This window comes from Manis pentadactyla, chromosome 9 (genome assembly GCF_030020395.1).
Source record: "Manis pentadactyla isolate mManPen7 chromosome 9, mManPen7.hap1, whole genome shotgun sequence".
In the NCBI taxonomy this organism is placed as follows: Eukaryota; Metazoa; Chordata; class Mammalia; order Pholidota; family Manidae; genus Manis; species Manis pentadactyla.
In genome coordinates this window covers 13,312,400-13,329,997 of record NC_080027.1, presented here as the reverse complement: position 1 = coordinate 13,329,997, position 17,598 = coordinate 13,312,400, and the positions used below count along the sequence as shown (strand labels likewise).

The 17,598-nt window shown below is 53.3% G+C and overlaps 4 protein-coding genes across 4 annotated transcripts; 1 reads left to right on the top strand and 3 right to left on the bottom strand.

Annotated features, from left to right (window-relative positions):
• Positions 1–657: 657 nt before the first annotated feature.
• Positions 658–2,552, bottom strand: LOC118931586 (uncharacterized). Its single transcript, XM_036924186.2, has 5 exons — positions 2,487–2,552; positions 2,182–2,363; positions 1,899–1,997; positions 979–1,067; positions 658–839 (listed from the first exon to the last, which is right to left on the bottom strand). The coding sequence occupies exons 1-5, from the start codon at positions 2,550–2,552 to the stop codon at positions 658–660; spliced, it is 618 nt and encodes a 205-aa protein (XP_036780081.2).
• Positions 2,553–6,574: 4,022 nt separating this feature from the next.
• Positions 6,575–10,902, bottom strand: CDCA5 (cell division cycle associated 5). Its single transcript, XM_036928607.2, has 6 exons — positions 10,712–10,902; positions 10,402–10,493; positions 10,258–10,323; positions 10,142–10,177; positions 8,335–8,769; positions 6,575–8,145 (listed from the first exon to the last, which is right to left on the bottom strand). Exons 1-6 carry the CDS (start codon positions 10,755–10,757, stop codon positions 8,065–8,067), a joined length of 756 nt encoding a protein of 251 aa, XP_036784502.1. The 5' UTR covers positions 10,758–10,902; the 3' UTR covers positions 6,575–8,064.
• A 125-nt stretch (positions 10,903–11,027) lies between these two features.
• Positions 11,028–15,075, top strand: ZFPL1 (zinc finger protein like 1). The gene is made up of 8 exons (XM_036928460.2): positions 11,028–11,182; positions 11,500–11,609; positions 11,924–12,035; positions 13,167–13,360; positions 13,454–13,526; positions 13,599–13,745; positions 13,998–14,121; positions 14,612–15,075. The coding sequence occupies exons 2-8, from the start codon at positions 11,508–11,510 to the stop codon at positions 14,796–14,798; spliced, it is 939 nt and encodes a 312-aa protein (XP_036784355.2). The 5' UTR covers positions 11,028–11,182; positions 11,500–11,507; the 3' UTR covers positions 14,799–15,075.
• Positions 15,041–15,672, bottom strand: TMEM262 (transmembrane protein 262). The gene is made up of 3 exons (XM_036928731.2): positions 15,499–15,672; positions 15,295–15,394; positions 15,041–15,193 (listed from the first exon to the last, which is right to left on the bottom strand). Exons 1-3 carry the CDS (start codon positions 15,670–15,672, stop codon positions 15,117–15,119), a joined length of 351 nt encoding a protein of 116 aa, XP_036784626.1. The 3' UTR covers positions 15,041–15,116.
• Between the last annotated feature and the right edge of the window lie 1,926 nt (positions 15,673–17,598).

The window sequence follows — 17,598 nt, the reverse complement described above, 5'->3', positions numbered from 1 at the left end:
GAAAAAGAATTCAAAATCCAGATGCATCTCCAGGCCTTCATGGTGTTGGGTATTGGGCCCTTAGGGGGCTCTCACTGCACCAATACCCCCAACTGAGACTTGACATCAAAGGGGACGACACTCACCTGAGGTCACAAGGTAGGCAGTGGCTCTTCCTGGCCCTCCCTAGTCTCTTTCTGCCCTTTGGAGTCAGACCAGGTGCCTCCATCAGAGGGGAGGGGCAAGGTTCCAGCTCCCTTCCAGTCCGGCCCCAGGGCTTATCACAGGGCCATTGCCCTTGAGGCTGACACCAACCAGACTTGGAAATCCTTCTGGGGTGGGGGAGCCCAGGACCAGCAAACAGAGGGAGGTAGGGGGGCGTCAGAGAGGGCCCACAGACCAAGCTCATTCTGGAGCTGGTGCCTGCCCGCTCCACCCGACTTCCAGGGCCCACAGACACATGGGGGGGCCTCAGCTCAGCTGCAGGGAGTTTACTTCTGGGACCTGGAGAGTTGCTGCTGGACTGGCTTCCCCAGGTTTCTGTGACACTAGTGTCTGTGGTCATGGGGAGTGTCAGGCTGGGTTGCTACAGGCAAGAGAAGCTGGGTGAGTGGCCCTGGGCAGGCTTGTCTGCCCTCCCCACATGACCCTGCATGGAGGCAGGTACACCTGGGTGGCTTAGGCTTCCTCCTGGATGGACCGGCCTCCCTCCTGGATGGCTTCCTTCTGGATGGCCTGGCCTCCCTCCTGGATGGCCTGGGCTCCCTCCTGGATGGACCGGCCTCCCTCCTGGATGGCTTCCTTCTGGATGGACAGGCCTCCCTCCTGGATGGCCTTCACTTCCTTCTGGATGGTGTTCCCTTTCTTCTTCAAGATCTTATGGAACAAGTTGTGCAGGAACAAAGGGTTGCTGTGGCCAGAGGTTGGTAGCCAGCCTCTGGCAGCTCTGCCTAAGGCCCCCTCACATGGGAGCTGAGCTGGGAGGCAGGAAGAACACACAACAAAGGAAGGGGATCCTCACCAGGTTTTGCAGCCTCTTCCCCAGGGTCAGATTGTCTGCTTGGGTAATGCTCAGTGACTCTCGAAGCCTAGTGTTGACAGAGAGAACACCCTCAGCCCCCAGGCCTTTGTCCCAGGTAGCTCTATCCTCCTTCTGCATGAGCTGGCTGACCTGGCATGTCCACCAGACACCAGGGTTTCACCACGTCTTGTCCTGGCAAAGCCACAGGCAGGAAGCAAATTATTCTCCCCCAGTGACTCGCAGCAGTGGCCACAGACAGAGATGCTTTTCCTCTTCTTTAGCAAGGGAAGCACAGGCTGCCTCATCACACACTGGAAATCCTCCCAGGCAGCTTAGGGCTAGCCACCACTGCCCCGCTGGACTGCTGTGGAGGCTGTGGCAGGACTCTGTGGCCCCTGTGGTGTGGAACTAGCCCTGCCTGAGTGCTCTGAGTCAGCGGCTCATGAAGGAAAGCTCTGACCACTCAGATCCGTGGCTGTGGGAGCCAGTGCAGCCCTGCGGGACAGTGTCTCAGTACCCCCACCACCCCAAGGCCTCTGTCTCCAGGCATCACTACAGATAGGCAAGCGGCCATGGGATTACACAGACCCAAGCTCCAGAGCCTGACATCCAGGAAGCAGACCCCCGCCCCACAGACAGAACTGACTCAAGGCTTGGATGATGAAAGGTAGAGGTTCCTTACAGGGACCTATAGACTGCTAAGCAACCAGGTGTGCGGTCCCACTCATGTACGAGGATGCTGATGCTTGGGAGGCCAGTGAGGACATCGGACTAGAACAGTGAGAAGGCAGGAAGAGGGGCAAGTGAACGTGCAAACCCCCGCCATCCAGCCCAGGCCTGAGGTCCTCAAGGGAAAGCCCTGTCACCCTGCCTGCCCTCACCCGCTGGCCTGGCTCACCTCATGCAATCATTCAGCAAGTGGCTGATCTCCTCGGAGGTCCGCCAGGACCCCCAGTCTTCCTTATCCAGGAACCTGCCCTCCTGTAGCTCTAAGTCCCTGGGGTGTGCAGTGAGAGGTGGATCAGGGGGTCTAGAGGCTGGGATGGGGGACGGGGCTGCCCAGCCTGGCTCTTTCAGTCCTGAATGGGCCTCTGCTGCCCGCCCCTGGCCCAGGTCTGAATGTTAATGGGGGAAGAAGTGCCCCCTGCCTCCCTCCCCTTCCTGCACCCACACAGCCTTACTCTTCTGGGTCTTTGGGCTCAGTGGGCTCCTCCGTGCTTAGGAGTGTAAACAAGAAGGTGACGGTGGGCTCTGGCTGCAGGTCCAGCTTTTGCTCGGAAGAAGGCGGCTTTGGCAGAGAAGATGCCATGGTGAGAGAAGTGGTGTGAGGCTGGCAGCCCAGGAGTTGGGGTCCCCCCACGCCCTACAGCAGGATGGTGGGAGCCAAGGCTGAGCATTCAGATCTCCCCGGGGTTAGGGGAGAATTCCTCCCGCCCTCCTGCCACCCCTGTCTGCTGCTGTGGGAGGTGCCGGTACTTCCTGTCACCTTCATGCCGGGCTCCCCAGAGACCTGAGGGTCTTCTAGCTTCTGCTCCTCCACAGGCTGCAGCATCTCGATGGACGGAGAGTGAGCTCTCTCTCTGCCCCTGGGAGACTGAGAGAGACAGAAGCCCGGTTGGTGAGCCACTTCGCCATTCTGCTGGCCTCCCCTTCCCAGTGTCCTCTGGTTTCCTTGGGACAGCCTCTAGCCTGCCTCAGCCTCCACCACCAGCTTCCATCCAGCAAACCAGATCCCGCAAAGTCAGAGTTACCGGATTTAGCAAATAAAATACAGGACACCCAGTGAAATCTGAATTTCAGATGAAAAACAAAATACTTTAAAAAGTATAAGTGTATTCTGGGCAATGTTTGAGATATACATTAAGAAATGATTCATTGTTTATCTGAAATTCAAATTTCACTGAGTGTCCTGTCCTGTATTTTATCTGGCAGCCCCACCAATGCTACATGCTAACAACATTTTACAGACTGAATCACTGCAAACTAGGTGGGGGCTGAGGAGCAGGGAGGTGGAGATGGCACTGTTTAAAGGAATCCTAGAGAAGCTTTTAAAGAACTGGAGAATCCCTGCATTGTTGGTGTAGAAATCACTGGTCATTTGGACATGGGAGAAGCAAACAGTGCCGCACTCAGGAGCCTCCGTTGTGGACACTCGTTTCTAATCCACCTCATATTCCACTCTTCTTAATAAGCCTCTGCTCAGACCTGCTAGGAGCCACTCCCTGACACCATCCCCATCTGTCCCCATGAGACAGGGACCGTAGATGTAGTCAGAGTAGGGTGAGGGCCTTGGGAGGGGGCAGGGCAGGATTCTGCAGTCAGAGCAATGTAACTACATGCAAGGAAACCCCCTCTGCTAAAACTCTATGTTAAACATTGAGCTCTAGAATCATTCTTCAGTGAGATCAGTTAATGTTCCCCAGATAAAGAAGAGTAGCACATGTTTTATTATGCTAATCATTTGTAACCATGTGTAAGATTCACTTTAGCATACTAAAAGGCCCAGGCCTATGTGTTGTCTTTCCTCCTTCAGATCTGACAAAGTGATTTTGCAAACTGAGCAACTGACTTAGCATGCAGACCCAGCAGTAGACGGCATGGTAAAGGGCAGGAAGAATTCCGTCTTGAAGATAAGATTGCATTTTAATACCCAGGAAGTTCAAGAGGCAAGATTCTTTAGCAAGTAGATAATACCTCGGCCCACCTTGGGGGCTGGGCAGGCAGCCTTTTGATGTGCTCCGGGACCAAGACGCCGGTATCCCAGAGAGAAATCAAGGCAGGAAATTCCTTACAGTTAATTTTCAATATTCAGGGACCACTTAACAAGTCCCCACCCCTAAGTATTTTGATGTTCTCGAAAAATCCTCAACTGCCTATAAAACCCCCTAGACAACGCACCACTACGGACTCTCTTGTCCCCTCCAGGTGTGAGCTGGGAGCTCGGTCCTTTCACTTTATCTCTAAATACAAGCCTGTACCTTGCTTTCCTCCCTTGACTGTTTGTGAAGCTCATTCTTCGGCTCTGCAAACAAGAACCCCGGCATCAATGTGAGGCAGAGAGCAGCCTGGCAAAGGTCTGGCATGGGCCTTGTGGCAGCTACGGCCTAGAGTGGTTCTGTGGGCCTTCAGACTGGACATGTGGCCCCTGGCCTCAGCCCTTAAGTCCTTATAAGCCCTGTTAAGGAGTCTGGATGCCCCCGAACCACCAGGAATTTGGACAGCAAAGAAGAAATAATGCTGGCTAATTTGAGCAAAAAGTTTAAGATGTGGGTAAAATTCTAACATTTCCAGAATATCTCACCTGGCTTTAGTACATCTGCATATCAACAGACGTTCAGAGGTGGAAAAAGTTTGGCTTTAGTGTATTTGTATCATTCCTCAGGGGTGGAGAGGTTCATTTCCATATCAATGGGTAATTACCTGGGCAAGGAGGGCTTATTTACCTGGGCAAGGAGGGCTTATCCGTACCTGAGAGGAGAGGGGGAGGGCCGGTTTTGCTTCTACTGGAGCAGACGTGCTGGACTGCAGTTTGTAAGCAATAAACGGATTTTAAACTATTTCTCCCTTTGACTGATTTCAGTTTTTAGAGGTGTTTTGCCCCGGGATTTTCTCTCCCTGGACTTACAGCAACCATCATGACTACCCATCTTCAGTACATTCTCATCTTCCCACAAACCCTGTCCCCAAGACACACTACCTCCCCGAGCCCCGAGCCCCCAGCTGCTAGCAGCCCCCCTCTATGAACTGATTACTCCAGGTTTTTCAGGCAAGTTGGATCTCACAGCACTTGTCCTTTTGTGTCTGGCTCATTTCACTTAACCTGCTTTCAAGGCTCATCCATGTTGTAGCAAGTGCAGGAATTTTATTCCTTTGAAGGCTGAATAACATTCCATCATATGCACTGCATTTTGTTTATCCACCATCCCTCAACAGACATTTGTGTTGTTTCTGCCTTTTGGCTACTGTGAGCAATGTCTGAACATGGGTATATAAATACCTCTTGGGATGTTTTCAGTTCTTTGGGGTATTATACCAGGAAGTGAAATTGCATCAGAGTTGTATGCAAGGTACAAGCACGATCTATTTTCTCCCAGGAAATTCATTCCGGCCACTGTGGACAGTCTGAGGAGGCAAGATGAAAGGGATGGAGACCAGCTAAAAGGCCAGTGCAACTGTCCAGTGGGACAGAGGGATGTGGCAGAGGTTGGGGCTGACGGGGAGGGGGAGATAGAGCTGCAAATGACCCCAAGGTTTCTTGCTGTGAGACTAGGTTGGCTGGTGGCAATGCTAAGGGCAGGGAGAGCACGAGGAGAGGCGAGCTGGTGGGTGAGCTGAGTTTGACATGACTTCTAAGTCAAGATAAAGTTCTAGAAGACGGCTTAAGATTCTGGTTTGAAACCCAGGAGAGATGTGGTTGGAGGTAAAGACTGGCAAAGCTTGAGCAAGGAGGTGACCCAAAGGGCCTGAGGTTTTCTGGAGAGAGCAAGCAGATTGGGAAGAGGGTCCAGGACTGAACCTGGGTGTCCGGCCATTTCAGGGAAAGCTGAGAGGGGCCAGCAGTGTCATGGCCCAAGGGGTGCTCTCAGCCCAGTCTGCAGCTCAGGCACTAGGGGATCACCGGTTACTTCTGCCAGGCCAGTAAACGGAGTGACGTGGGAACCCGGAGTAAATGGGACAGAAGCAGGACACAACTTTGGGACATTCTTCAAGGAGCTTAACCCTCAGAGGAGTATTGATAATAGCTAAAAACATGCTGGTTAAGACTTTTTTGGTTGTTTTTTAAACAATAAAATGAACACTGTTTAAGAGGGGTAGCAAAGAGAAGCAAGGTCTCAAAGATGAGAAAACCGGATCGGAAGCCGAAGTGGAAAGTTTGGCCTTGTAGCGGGGAACACTCTCCCCTGGGTCGGGAGAGATAGGAGGGGGTTTTGGGGAGTCCGTGTGGAGAATTTAAGAATTTAAAAGCCTTGACTTGTTCTGACACAAGGACTAGGGAGCCAGGACAAGTGTAAGAAGAATGAGATGAAGGGAGACGAATGTGTGCCATCTACATGGGGTCCCTGGGCCTCCTCAGACCAAGGGGAAGAATCCCCAGCACTCTGCTCCTTTGACCAGCTCCCCAGGGGATTCTGCACCCAGTGCTGTAGAGGGGCCCGGCCAGGCTGGTGTGAGGAGCTCCTGGTCACAGGAGCCTGACAGGGAGGTGGGCAGGAGAACAAGGGCTGGACTGGCGGGTGGGTGTTGGCCCCAGGCACAGCCACTGAAACACTTCACAGGTTCAGCCGAGACCCGACCTCTTTCCTCCTGGGACAGGAGAGGCTGGGACTCCTTTGAGGCCTTTCCAGGCAAGCTCTGCCTTGAAGACGTGGGTGTGGGCAGTTGGACAGAAAAAACAGACACGGGTGCAAGGCTGTATCTACCATAGGGCCACTGGAGGCGGGCCAGCAGCTCCCGTCCAAAGGGACAGTCCTAGTGACAGCCCAAAGGAGGCCCGGCTTCCTGGCTTCACTTGCCTCACACCCTCAGCTCTGCCTTTGAGTCCACGGAAGAAACAGTTCAGGAACAAGCAGAAACTATAATCAAAAAAAATTTTAATTTGAAAAAGAACCCCCAATTTTCCCTTAAATTCCACATTCTTAGTTTTTCAGGGACAGAGAGAAGTTTGCAGTGACATCAACTCAGTATCATCTAGTTACTCCTGACTCTGCAGAACTAAGACACTTCCCACCAGCCAGTAAAGCCAAGAATGGTGCAGGTGAAGTCCAGCGCAGACAGTGTCTGGGCCACCCTGGCAAGGGGGTTTGCTTGCAGGGTCTGCCAGTGCATGAAGTATCAAAGAGGTAGCCTGGGATTCCCAGGCCTTGCAAAGGGTTTCATCAAGACCCCAACCAAGGAAGCAGCCCTCTTCCCTAGTGCTCTGCTATCCACTGGCCCCCCCGTGCTCCTCTCAGCCTCTACTTCCATGAACTTGTAAATGTGAAAAGGTGCAACAGCCTATGGCCTATGGCAGGAGTCGTGAAAGCACTCCTTTCACCAGCAGTGAGAAAAGAGCAGCAGGCTGGGGAGGAGGGTTCCCTGGAGACAATGGGATGACATCCCCTCTGCCCAGGCCGACTCCCAGCAGCTCCCTCACAGGAGCACACTAAGGGAGCTAAAAGGCAAAACCGCTCTTGACCGACCCTGCCCCTTCCTGGAAAGTGAGAAAAGCTTCCCGGAACTAGGACAATTCCTGTTTTTCTTCTAGAGCAGAGCCGACTCTGTGTACTTTATTTTCTAGGAAATGGGTGTGAGTGTCAGAGGGGTTGCCTCCTACCAGAGGACCCTCCCAGCTCCGGGCAAGGTGTACAGTCGATGTCCCAAGACTCAGGTTCAATGGTGCCTGGAACCTGGGCACCTAGCGGCCACACCTGGAAATGCCCCCTCTTTGTCCCAAGCAGCCACTGCTGTCAGCCTGGTATTAACCAAATCTCTCAACATCAGAACACAGAACTATAAAGCAGAGTTCTACATAGCACACACTAATGGTCTGAGACCCAACCAAGGCCTCGTACCCTCCTTCAAAACGTAAGACTCCAGAGGCGGAGGGTCCAGCTCCTTCCTCACAGGGAGAACTGTCCCCAGTCTACCAGTTCTCACCTGGACCACGCACAGAATCTAAGAGGAAACCCAAGCCTGTTTAGGTAGATGGGCTTGTGGCTGGGAACCAAGCCAACAGAAGGCAACACAGCGGGGACAGCCAGCAGCCAGCCATGGCCCTTGGTACCCTCAGCCAGCCCTTTAGCCTCCTCTGGCTGCGATCCTCTGGGAGGCAGGGAGGACAAGATGATGGGTCACTGACTACAGACAGGACACCATTGTGTGGCCGGGCCAGGTGGGCCCCCTCTCCTGAGGTGAGGTGGCTGCTGCTATGACACAGGCCATCAGAGGACAGGCCGCACATGTGGCAACAGAACATGCACAGGTAATGAGGCCAGGGGAGGGACCCCAAGTGTCTTCTCCACAGGCAGAATGGGCTATGTACAAGGGGACAGGGGAGAGCCTGGCCGGGTGCACCCCAATGCATCTCATTCAACCAGGAGATCAAACTGCTCAGCAGCTTCGAACTCTGCATTCATGGCCGCAGCCCACTGATCCAGCTCCGATTTCTGGGGGAAGAGAAATGAATGGCAAGTGAGTGGGGAGGGGGCATGTTGGCTGCAGCATCTCTATCCATACCCTGCAGGTGCTGCCTTTCCCCAGCAACAGCTGGAGCTGAGCCCCGGCCTGGCCTGGGTCCCATGTCTCCCAGCGTGCCTGGCGTGACGGCAGAGGAAGGACCCTGCCCCCTCACTCACCAGGATCTCCGGCACCTTCTTCTTTCGTTTCTCTTTCACGACTGGGGGGGAGATTCCAGGGAGAGTCGTGTCTGGGGCCCAGGTCTTCTCAGGGACCTTGGGGGCCTCAGGTAACTTTGAACACACCACAGGCGAGACTCCAGCCAAGTCTCCTGCCCCCGGCAGCCCCTCAGAGCCAAAGCAGGACCGGCGGCCTGGGGTGGAGGTGGAAGCAGAGCCCAGGGTCTCCAGTCGACTGTAGGACCGCCGGACTTTCTTGGACATTTCCACGTCTCTGGCGTCCAGGTCTCCCTCCCTGGAGTTGGACTCAACATTGAGGGTGCCCAGCACAGGAGTGGGGGTAGGAGTGACAGGGATACTACAGGTCTGGAAGAGGTCTTCCCCAGGAGGCTCCTTGCCAGGAGGGTTGTTTTCCTTCTCCAAGAAAAAAGCAATCTGTGCCAGGACAGAAGAGAGAATGCTTCCCTGTTACTCAGCTATATTACTTCCAGAGAGGCCTGAGATTTAGGGTGGGGACAAAGACCCACAGGACACTTCTAAAAGGAAAAATGATGGCTCAGGCAGCAGATCTGACCCTCAGACAGACGTGGGGAGGGGAAAGAAAGAACAATCCATCATTGCCTTGGAGCCCACTTGTTTCATGCAAGAGTACTTAACACCATCTGCTGCCGGCTGTCTCCACAACGTGACTGGCATCTAGCCACCTCTAACTGATGTAAGCTCCAGTACATGTCACTGTCATCTAGACCAGCTCCACAACCTCACGGCTCGTGGGGTTCCACCCTGCCCTCTGTGGTCCATCTGTCACACAGCTGGTGATGATTTTCCTAAAATGCCAATCCCATCAGTAAGTTCCTTTGATCAACTGTATGGTTCTAGGCACTGGGAGTACAGCAGGGAATAAAGTCCCTTTCTCCATGGAGCTTCCATTCTAGCAGGGGACACATATAACAAATTGGGCAAATCATGTAGTTTGTTAGAGGCATTAAGTGCTTTGGGTAAAAACAAAACAGGATATTGGGGGTGACTTGGAATTTTAAATAGATGGTTTTCTTTATGGACTCCAGGTCTCTGTAAACATATCTTCTCTTGCCCAGAACACTACTTGTCTTTAGCAGACTCATTTTAAACATTTCTTCTGTGAAACATTCCCTGAGCCACTTGGACTGGTTAGGTGCTTCACAGCATCTAGTACTTTCCTCACCACACTTGTTATTTGTCCTTCCTGCCACTTGACTGTAAGCCTCATGAACTCCTAAAGACAGCTAGTATTTCTCATTCATTCTACCTTCAGGCATAGATTTGCAAATTGTTTCAAGATACAGATGGTCCCTGACTTAATGATGGTTCAGCTTATGATTTTTTAACTTAATGATGATGCAAAAGTGCTACACATTCAGTAGAAACCATACTTCAAATTTCGAAATTGTATCTTTCCCCCGGCTAACAATATGCAGTAAGATATGGTGTGATGCAGGGCAGCAGCCTTGAGATGCAGTAACTGTCAGCCATATAATCACAAGGGTAAACAACTGATTGACATACTTACAACTATTCTCTACCCACACATCCATTCTATTTTTCACTTTGAGTACAATATTCAGTAAATTATGAGTTATTCTATACTTAATTACAAAATAGGCTTTGTGTTTGATGATTTTCCCCAATTGTAGGTTAATGTAAGTGCTCTGAGCACGTTTAAGGTAGGCTGGGCTAAGCTATGATAGTGGACAGGTTAGGTGCATCAAACGCATTTTTGATGTATGTCATGGATTCCATTAAACTAAACAGATGAAAATGAACTCACCCTAGGGCTCCTTCGAGGCGTGTGGTCAGATGGGATCTGTGGAGACAACACTTACTGATCATATAGCAGGGTCCCAATTTTGGCTCCCCAGCCACAACCCCTCTCTTCACCCTCACCTCTACAGTATGGGCTACTATCTTCTTCAAGACGATGGGCTTTCTGACTGGAGCCGCATGGGGTGCCTGGAGAAGAGGGGTGAACGTGAGCTCTACATTAGTCTAGGGGCCTCCGGATGGGGAACTGGGCAAGCCAGGGCTTACCTTCGGCCAGGTTTCAGGGAGGACGCCCGGGAGATCAGAGCCTGATTTCCGCTGGGTCCTCCGCAGAGACTTAGGAGATGGGCTCCCAGGCCCTGTAAAGAGAAAACAGTTGTAGGGGAGGGGGAGGACTCTAGACCTCGGAGCCTGAGAACAGGTTCTGGAGAGAGCGAGAAGGGTCTCCAAAAGCCCTCTGGGGGCGCCTTCCTGGAGCGGGGGGCGAGCCTCCTAGGGAGGTGGGGGAAGGGCTTTCCTCACGGGACTGCGTCCCTTAAGTGGCTCGGCCCCATTCTCCCGCGCGCCCTCCGCTCACCAGAGCGCTGGGCGGCCCCTCCGGACCGCGTTCGTCTCTCGGACATATCTGGCCTTGGTCTCGATCTCCTTTTCCTGCTCCTTCACCTCCTCCTGCTCCTTCGCCGCTGCCGCCGCCGCCGGGGCTCGAGCCAATGAGAGGGTAGCCAGAGGCACAGGAGTTCGAATTACCCGCCCTACCTGGGAGGAAGCGGAAGTGACGAAGGCGGGAGGGCAGCCGTGCACGCGTCACCCTTTTCTACTCGTCTTCACGTATAGCGACATCAGGGGCGGGGCCAGTGTCGCGCTGGCGTCCTCAGAGCGCGCCGCACCCGGAAGAGACGTGGCAGCGGAGGAGTAATAGGAGCTTCCCGAGGAGGAGAGAGCAGACCCGGGGCTCTGCTAAGAGCGGTGTCTGTCCTTCCGCGCCTCGAACCGGTGCTCGCGCCGTCGAGACCGGTGCGGCGGGTCGATCAGTAACACGGAGAGTGGGGTCTGTGGAGAAGACGGGGGCGGGACTTGGAGGGGTGGGGCTCAGTGGGGGCCCTTGGGGGCGGGGCGGTGGTATCCGTGGGACACTGGTGGAGGGACCTGGCTTGGGTGGGATCCAGAAGACGTTAGGGGTCTTAGGAGGCAAGATTTATGTAGGGGGCGTGGCCCGGAATGAAGAGGGGCAGGCGGCCGGAATTTGGGGGTGGAGCCAAGATGAGGCGTGTAGGGGAGTTAAGAGTGGAAACGAACCGGGCTGGTAGAGTGTCTAGTGGCAGCTAGTAGAACCTGGCCCCCCACCAACTCAGACCCCTTCCTCAGGGTCGGCTATGGGGCTTTGCAAGTGCCCCAAGAGGAAGGTGACCAACCTGTTTTGCTTCGAACACCGGGTCAACGTCTGCGAGCACTGCCTGGTAGCCAATCACGCCAAGGTGGGGCCATCAGGGGAACACCTGAGTAGGGCCCTGAGTAGACAGTCAGTATTGGTTTTATCCAAAATCCAATAGAGCCTGGCGCTAGAATGGAAGCTCCATGAGGGCGAGGACTTAGTTTGCTTTGTTCCCAGCTCATATCCCCAGCCATTAAGACAGAATCTGGCACACACTATGTGCTCAATAAATGTTGATTGATCGAATAAATGAAAGAATGAGTCTCCTCTGTGATGAGATAAAAAGAGACAGTTGGGCCTTGAAGAGATGGGCTTTGGAGCCCCTGCTCCGGTTGTGACCTTTCTCTCCCACTCCAGTGCATCGTCCAGTCCTACCTGCAGTGGCTCCAAGATAGTGACTACAACCCCAATTGCCGCCTGTGCAACATACCCCTGGCCACCCGGGAGACGACCCGCCTCGTCTGTTACGGTGAGGCCTGGGCACCTTGAGGGGATAAGGAAAGGCCCAAATTGGTGACTGGTTTCCAGGCCCTCCCTAAGCAGCAAGACAGTGAGACCCCCAAGCCTGGGAGGCTGGAGCTCCAGATTATAGTCCTCCTAGTTACACCTGCTGTGTAGCCCAGGCAAGTCATTTTCCCTTTCTAGGTCTCAGTGTCTTCCTAAAAATTAAAGCTCCTAGTTTCTTCTTTGCCAGTGTTGAGGGTTGAGCAAGAGCCAGTCAAACTTGTGGGTGTGGTTGTGGCTGTGGGCAGTAGCATGGGACTTTCAGACATTTAGAGTCCATTGCTAATACCCAGATTAAACAGAGAAAGTGAGTTTCCCATAATAAAGTCAATGAAAGGGAGTGGGCAGATACCTTGACTTAACTCTAGATTAGGAGTCTTAGTTCCACATTTTGAAGGAGCTAGTGCAGTAGAATGAGTTCTACGTATGTTTCTTGGTGTCAATGTGTGTGTATAATATGTGCATAAATTTAGTGTGTATGATGTCTTTCCATTGTGTGTGTTTATTAGTACTTGAGTAATGGGTAAATTGTGTGAACATAGGTGCTATGGGGTTGCAGGAGAATGTGTGGGTGAGGGTGCTTGAGTATTAACAAACGTATGAGAGTATCGATGTGTATACATGAGAGGGTGCCTGGAAGTGTAGCTACAGGGATGGCATTTGTGTTTGGTTATGCATATACAAGCACATGTATGTTTGTGCCCAAGAATGTGTACGTGTGCCTGTGTGTATGTCTAGGAATCTTTTCTATAACCGTTCTTGATTAACTGTTAGCCTGAGGAGCTTGTGATGGGTGCAGGTCCAGAGAGGACTCACTGAAAGGGGTAGGTAGCATTTTCTTCCCTCCCGCCCTGGCCCTCTAGTGGGCTGAGGAGCTTGGTAGCATCTGCCATGACTTAAGACAGTGGTAGCTAAGAAGGCCGAAGTCTTAGGGAACACTGATGAAATGGACCTGGGTAGGGTAGAGATGGGAAGAAGGCTCTGGGCTTACTAGAATGTGTGCATATGTCCCTGCAGTGGGCTGGGAGCTGTTGCTGAGCTGGGGGTCCTAAGTGTCTTCCTCACGCCTCTCCTTCCCTGTCTCATGGGCCCTAAGATCTCTTTCACTGGGCCTGCCTCAATGAACGTGCCGCCCAGCTACCCCAAAACACGGCTCCTGCTGGCTACCAGTGCCCCAGCTGCAGTGGCCCCATCTTCCCCCCTACCAACCTGGCTGGCCCCGTGGCCTCTGCACTGAGAGAGAAGCTGGCCACAGTCAACTGGGCCCGGGCAGGACTGGGCCTTCCTCTGGTGAGAGTCCCTCTGTCTGTCTGACCATCCATCTACCCTGGGTCCCACTTGGGCCAGCACTGGGCAGGCTGGTGATACACGTTCCTTCTCCAGATTGATGAGGTGGTGAATCCGGAGCCTGAGCACCTCAACACCTCTGACTTCTCTGACTGGTCCAACTTTCATGGTAAGTTGTGGTCTCACCTGCTTTTGGAGCCCCTGCCTCCTCACTCTGCTGACCGCTGTATTCCTGCCACAGCCAATGGTACCCCTGAACAAGACGAGCTAGCCAGTGCTTCTGCTGCCCCAGCCTTCTACAGCCAAGCCCCCCGGCCCCCCGCTTCCCCAAGCCGGTCAGAGCAGCACACAGTGATCCACATGGGTAGTTCGGACCCCTTGCCTCACGGTGAGCCGGGGGATCATCCAGGCCGGAGGAGGGTGGAAAGGGAGTTGGGTACTTTGGGTGGAGGGACCTCAGGGGTCCAGAGACCCACCTGGAGGGACCCTTCCTCACTCAAAGTACAGGCATTACCTCCCCCCACTTCTGAGGTGCTCTGTCATGCTGGGAGGGGCAAGGACCTCCTGCCCTCCCCACCTCTCACCCTGCTGCAGGCCAGTTTGCCTGAGTCTGTGGATGCCGGTGGGTCTGCCCCTGCAGCCTCAGCCCCAAGGAAGGTGTATGACACGCGGGATGATGACCGGACACCAGGCCTCCACAGGGATTGTGATGATGACAAGTACCGTCGCCGGCCTGCTCTGGGCTGGCTGGCCCAGCTGCTCAGGTAAGTGGAGTCTGGTGGGCAGGATGCCAGGGAGGAAGGGGAGAGGAAGGGAGAGCCAGAGGCCTGTGTGCAGTGGTTTCATGACAGGAGGGGCTTTAATAACGAGCTGGTGTCAGGGCTCAACGGAGAGGCCTTGACTTGGCAGGAGAAGGCTTGGGTCCACCCCTCTCTGGGGCTGTTTCCTCATCTGCTCGGTATGGGTTTAGACTCATGCTCTCTGAGGCTCCTTCCTGCTCCTAACGTTAATGACTTTCCCATGCCTGACACGTCCTGTTTCCAGAGCACAGCATTGCCTCAGCTGGTTGGTGCTCACGGTCGCCTAGGTGGAGGGCAAGTGCAGGGGTGTCTGCCCTGTGGCACACTTGAGGAAACAGGCTCAGGGATGGTGGTGTCAGGGTCAGAAGGCGGGTGTCCTGACTGGGGCTCCTCTCTGGGCCATGGGGGCTGTCAGGGACTGGGGGCCTGACCTGACTTTCCCCTCATCCCCCAGGAGCCGGGCAGGATCTCATAAGCGGCCGCTGACCCTGCTCCAGCGGGCGGGGCTGCTGCTGCTGCTCGGGCTGCTGGGCTTCCTGGCCCTCCTGGTCCTCATGTCTCGTCTGGGCCGGGCTGCGGCTGACAGTGATCCCAACCTGGACCCGCTCATGAACCCTCACATCCGTGTGGGTCCCTCTTGAGCCCTTGCTTGTGGCTGGGCCAGTCTAAGACCTGGGGGCCTGAGGAGGGGACATGTGCAGGTCTGGGCGCCCTCCTCTGCTCCTCTCCCTCGAGCCTGAGACACTAAGATCCCAGGCCCAAAACCGAGTCCACCAGTGTGGCTGCAGGCTGGGCCTGGGGTCCCTGCAAGTCAAACATCTGTCTTGACCTGCTTCCCTGGGTCTCTGCCTCCCACCCTGCACCCCACAAAGGAGCTGACAGGTGGAAATAAATGACAGACTTTATTAAAACACAGAAGCCTCCTCTTCCTTCGCCCTTTGCAGCCCAGTCCCCAGACCTCAGTGGTTCTCCTCCCGGTACTGGATGGCCAGAAACTCCAGGGACAGGCGGCTGAAGAACATGGCTCCATTGAGCACTGGATGGAGGAGAGAGCCCCCATCAGCCTTCCCAGCCCCTTCCTGTTGCATTTCAGGATTCCAAAGCCCTTCTTCCTTAGGGTATCCCTCCCCCACTCACTCAGGGTGGTCAGGCCAAAGCATCGAAGAAACTTGTCATCTGTCATCTCAGCATAGAGTGACCCCGTGGCGGCCCAGCAGATGCTGATAACCTGGGAGAACTGTAGGCCCAATCTGGTGGGAGAGTGGCCCCCTAACAACAGTGGGGTTTCCATCAGCCCCTGGGCCTCCCCCCATCAGCCCTTGAGCTGCTGCCCCAGCCTACCATCAGGACAACTGTGTAGCGGAAGCTCATGCGATCATAGTGGTGGGTGATGCAGAAATGGTGCACGTCACTGGCAAAGACACCCAGGTGTATTAAGAAGAGCATCAGCGCAGCCACACTGAGCACCATGCCTTGCGGGAAGAAGAGAACGGCCATGTGGTCCCGCCACCGCATCCTAGCAGTAACGGCAGGTCTGACAACAGAGCTTGAGCAGGCTGACACTGCCCAGGAAAAGCAGCTGACCCCCGTGGTTCTAGAGTGCACAGTCTGGAATAACAGTGGGACCCTAGACCCAGGAGAACATTGGAAGGGACAAGATTCTAGAACAGGCTGGTTCCAGCCAATACCAGAGTGTTTCATGGGTGGCGGGGACCTCTGAATTGTGGAGAGGTGGTGGCCTAAAAGATCAGTTGGGGCCTGTCGTGTTGATGAAGGGACAGAGTCCCTCATCATCCCACCTGGCACTCTGTGCTCTTGTGAGTCCTCTCAATGGTTCAACAAGAGGAGGTGGTGTGGGTGCATTCTACAGATGAAGATATGGACTCCAGAGAAGTGAAGCGGCATGTCCGAGGCCCACAGCTAGTCTTAGGCAGAGAGATCAGGACCCAGATGTAAAGCTAGAAGGCATTGCCAGGTGAGGGAGGCCTGGGCTGGGAGGAACTAAGGGAAGAGACAACAGATTTCCCCTAGCTGTCCTGGGACCTTCCTCATGCTCCCCTTGTCTCCCACCCCAGGTGTGCCCAGATAGCAACTGGCTTCCCCATTCTCTCCCCAGACGTTTTTTCAGGAATTGATGCTGACCAGCTTTTCCCTCTCTGCCACCTTCCAGCACCCAGAGTGTTTTCACACCCATCATCTCTATCATTCCAAGAGTTTCAGGAGAAATCTGGGGCTGGTGGCCTGAAACCTGTTTAACACAACAAGTCTGAGGGACAGAGAGGGATTTTCAGCTTCAGCTTTCATAGCCAATGAGGAAGGGAGTCCGTGCTGAGAGATTCGACTCTACCAAGGCTGTGGCAGGGCAGGGACCGTCGGAGGCCAAGAAGATAACATTTCCTCCATTCGTGTAAGAGCAAAACTCCAAGACTATCAACAAAATAAGCCAGAAAAAAGGCCAGAAATGGTGTGGAGGGAGATGAAAGAAAGCTCCTAGGAACTAAAGTAGAAGAGGGGAGACTTGATCTCTATCCTATTGCTTCCTGCCTGCCTTTCTGCCCCAGAAGTTAGTTCCCAGATGAGGCCAAGTCCTGAAGTCTCCCCCGTGGAAGCAGTAGGGTTGCAGCCTGACCTCCTCATCCGTGCTTGCTGCCCAGTGTCCATCACAGCAGCCCCTTGGACCCCCATTCTAACACATTAAAGGGGTGATGCCCCAAGGCCCAGCTGTGGTCCTCACTGTTGAAATAGTTGTTTGCATCTCAGAGTTCATGGGAATACACTTGAACTTTTACACATGAGGGCTTCTAGCTCAATGCCATTTGAAAAATTTTCCAAGTAGTGTGTGAATATGTTCTTGTAAAAAATTTACATAATACACAAGTATACAGAGGAAAATGTAGTTTCCCTCCTCCACCCCCACCCCGACAGAAGTAACCCCTTCAACATTTTGATGAGTGAGCATCTTTTGGGTCCCTTCTTGATGTATTTTCATGTATTAAAATGTTCATATACATGCAGCATTTTAAAACATTAAAATCACTGATGTATTATCAAAGTATAATTTTAAGAACATTAGTATCTACAGAATGAACATATAACTAAGATGTACTAATTCATCAGTGAGGGGTCTCCCTCAATAAGGTGGTTACACATCATGGGGAGCTGGATAGGACAGGCACTGAAAGGGGAGTGTTAGAATATGATTACTAGGTGAGATACAAAATTACTTGATGTTCTGCAGGGCAATAAAAATCACAACTTTTGAGGTTATTTTTCCTACTGGATATAAATGTTCTGCATCTCTCCTAGACAATATTGACTTGTAATTTCAGTGTCAACCCTTAATAGTAAATAGCAAAATCAAATGTACGTTCCTGTAGTAATTAAATAATCCTTGGTGGGCTTGCTTGTGAAACAATGCCCCCGTGTGACACTGGGATGAAA

Bases quoted from the DNA above. Each gene is read 5' to 3' on its own strand.
- LOC118931586 (XM_036924186.2), bottom strand. From the start codon at position 2,552: ATGCTGCAGCCTGTGGAGGAGCAGAAGCTAGAAGACCCTCAGGTCTCT. The intron at 2,364-2,486 runs GTGACAGGAAGT...ATCCTGCTGTAG, and splicing joins CTGGGGAGCCCGGCATGAAG to GGCGTGGGGGGACCCCAACT. The intron at 1,068-1,898 runs GTGAGCCAGGCC...TGTCAACACTAG, and splicing joins TTGCTGAATGATTGCATGAG to GCTTCGAGAGTCACTGAGCA.
- CDCA5 (XM_036928607.2), bottom strand. From the start codon at position 10,757: ATGTCCGAGAGACGAACGCGGTCCGGAGGGGCCGCCCAGCGCTCTG. The intron at 10,494-10,711 runs GTGAGCGGAGGG...TTCTCTTTACAG, and splicing joins AGGGGCCGCCCAGCGCTCTG to GGCCTGGGAGCCCATCTCCT. The intron at 8,770-10,141 runs GTGAGTTCATTT...GTCCTGGCACAG, and splicing joins CGCCTCGAAGGAGCCCTAGG to ATTGCTTTTTTCTTGGAGAA.
- ZFPL1 (XM_036928460.2), top strand. From the start codon at position 11,508: ATGGGGCTTTGCAAGTGCCCCAAGAGGAAGGTGACCAACCTGTTTTGC. The intron at 11,610-11,923 runs GTGGGGCCATCA...CTCCCACTCCAG, and splicing joins TGGTAGCCAATCACGCCAAG to TGCATCGTCCAGTCCTACCT. The intron at 12,036-13,166 runs GTGAGGCCTGGG...ATGGGCCCTAAG, and splicing joins GACCCGCCTCGTCTGTTACG to ATCTCTTTCACTGGGCCTGC.
- TMEM262 (XM_036928731.2), bottom strand. From the start codon at position 15,672: ATGCGGTGGCGGGACCACATGGCCGTTCTCTTCTTCCCGCAAGGCATG. The intron at 15,395-15,498 runs GTAGGCTGGGGC...TTGGGCCTACAG, and splicing joins GCTACACAGTTGTCCTGATG to TTCTCCCAGGTTATCAGCAT. The intron at 15,194-15,294 runs GTGAGTGGGGGA...TCCTCCATCCAG, and splicing joins CTTTGGCCTGACCACCCTGA to TGCTCAATGGAGCCATGTTC.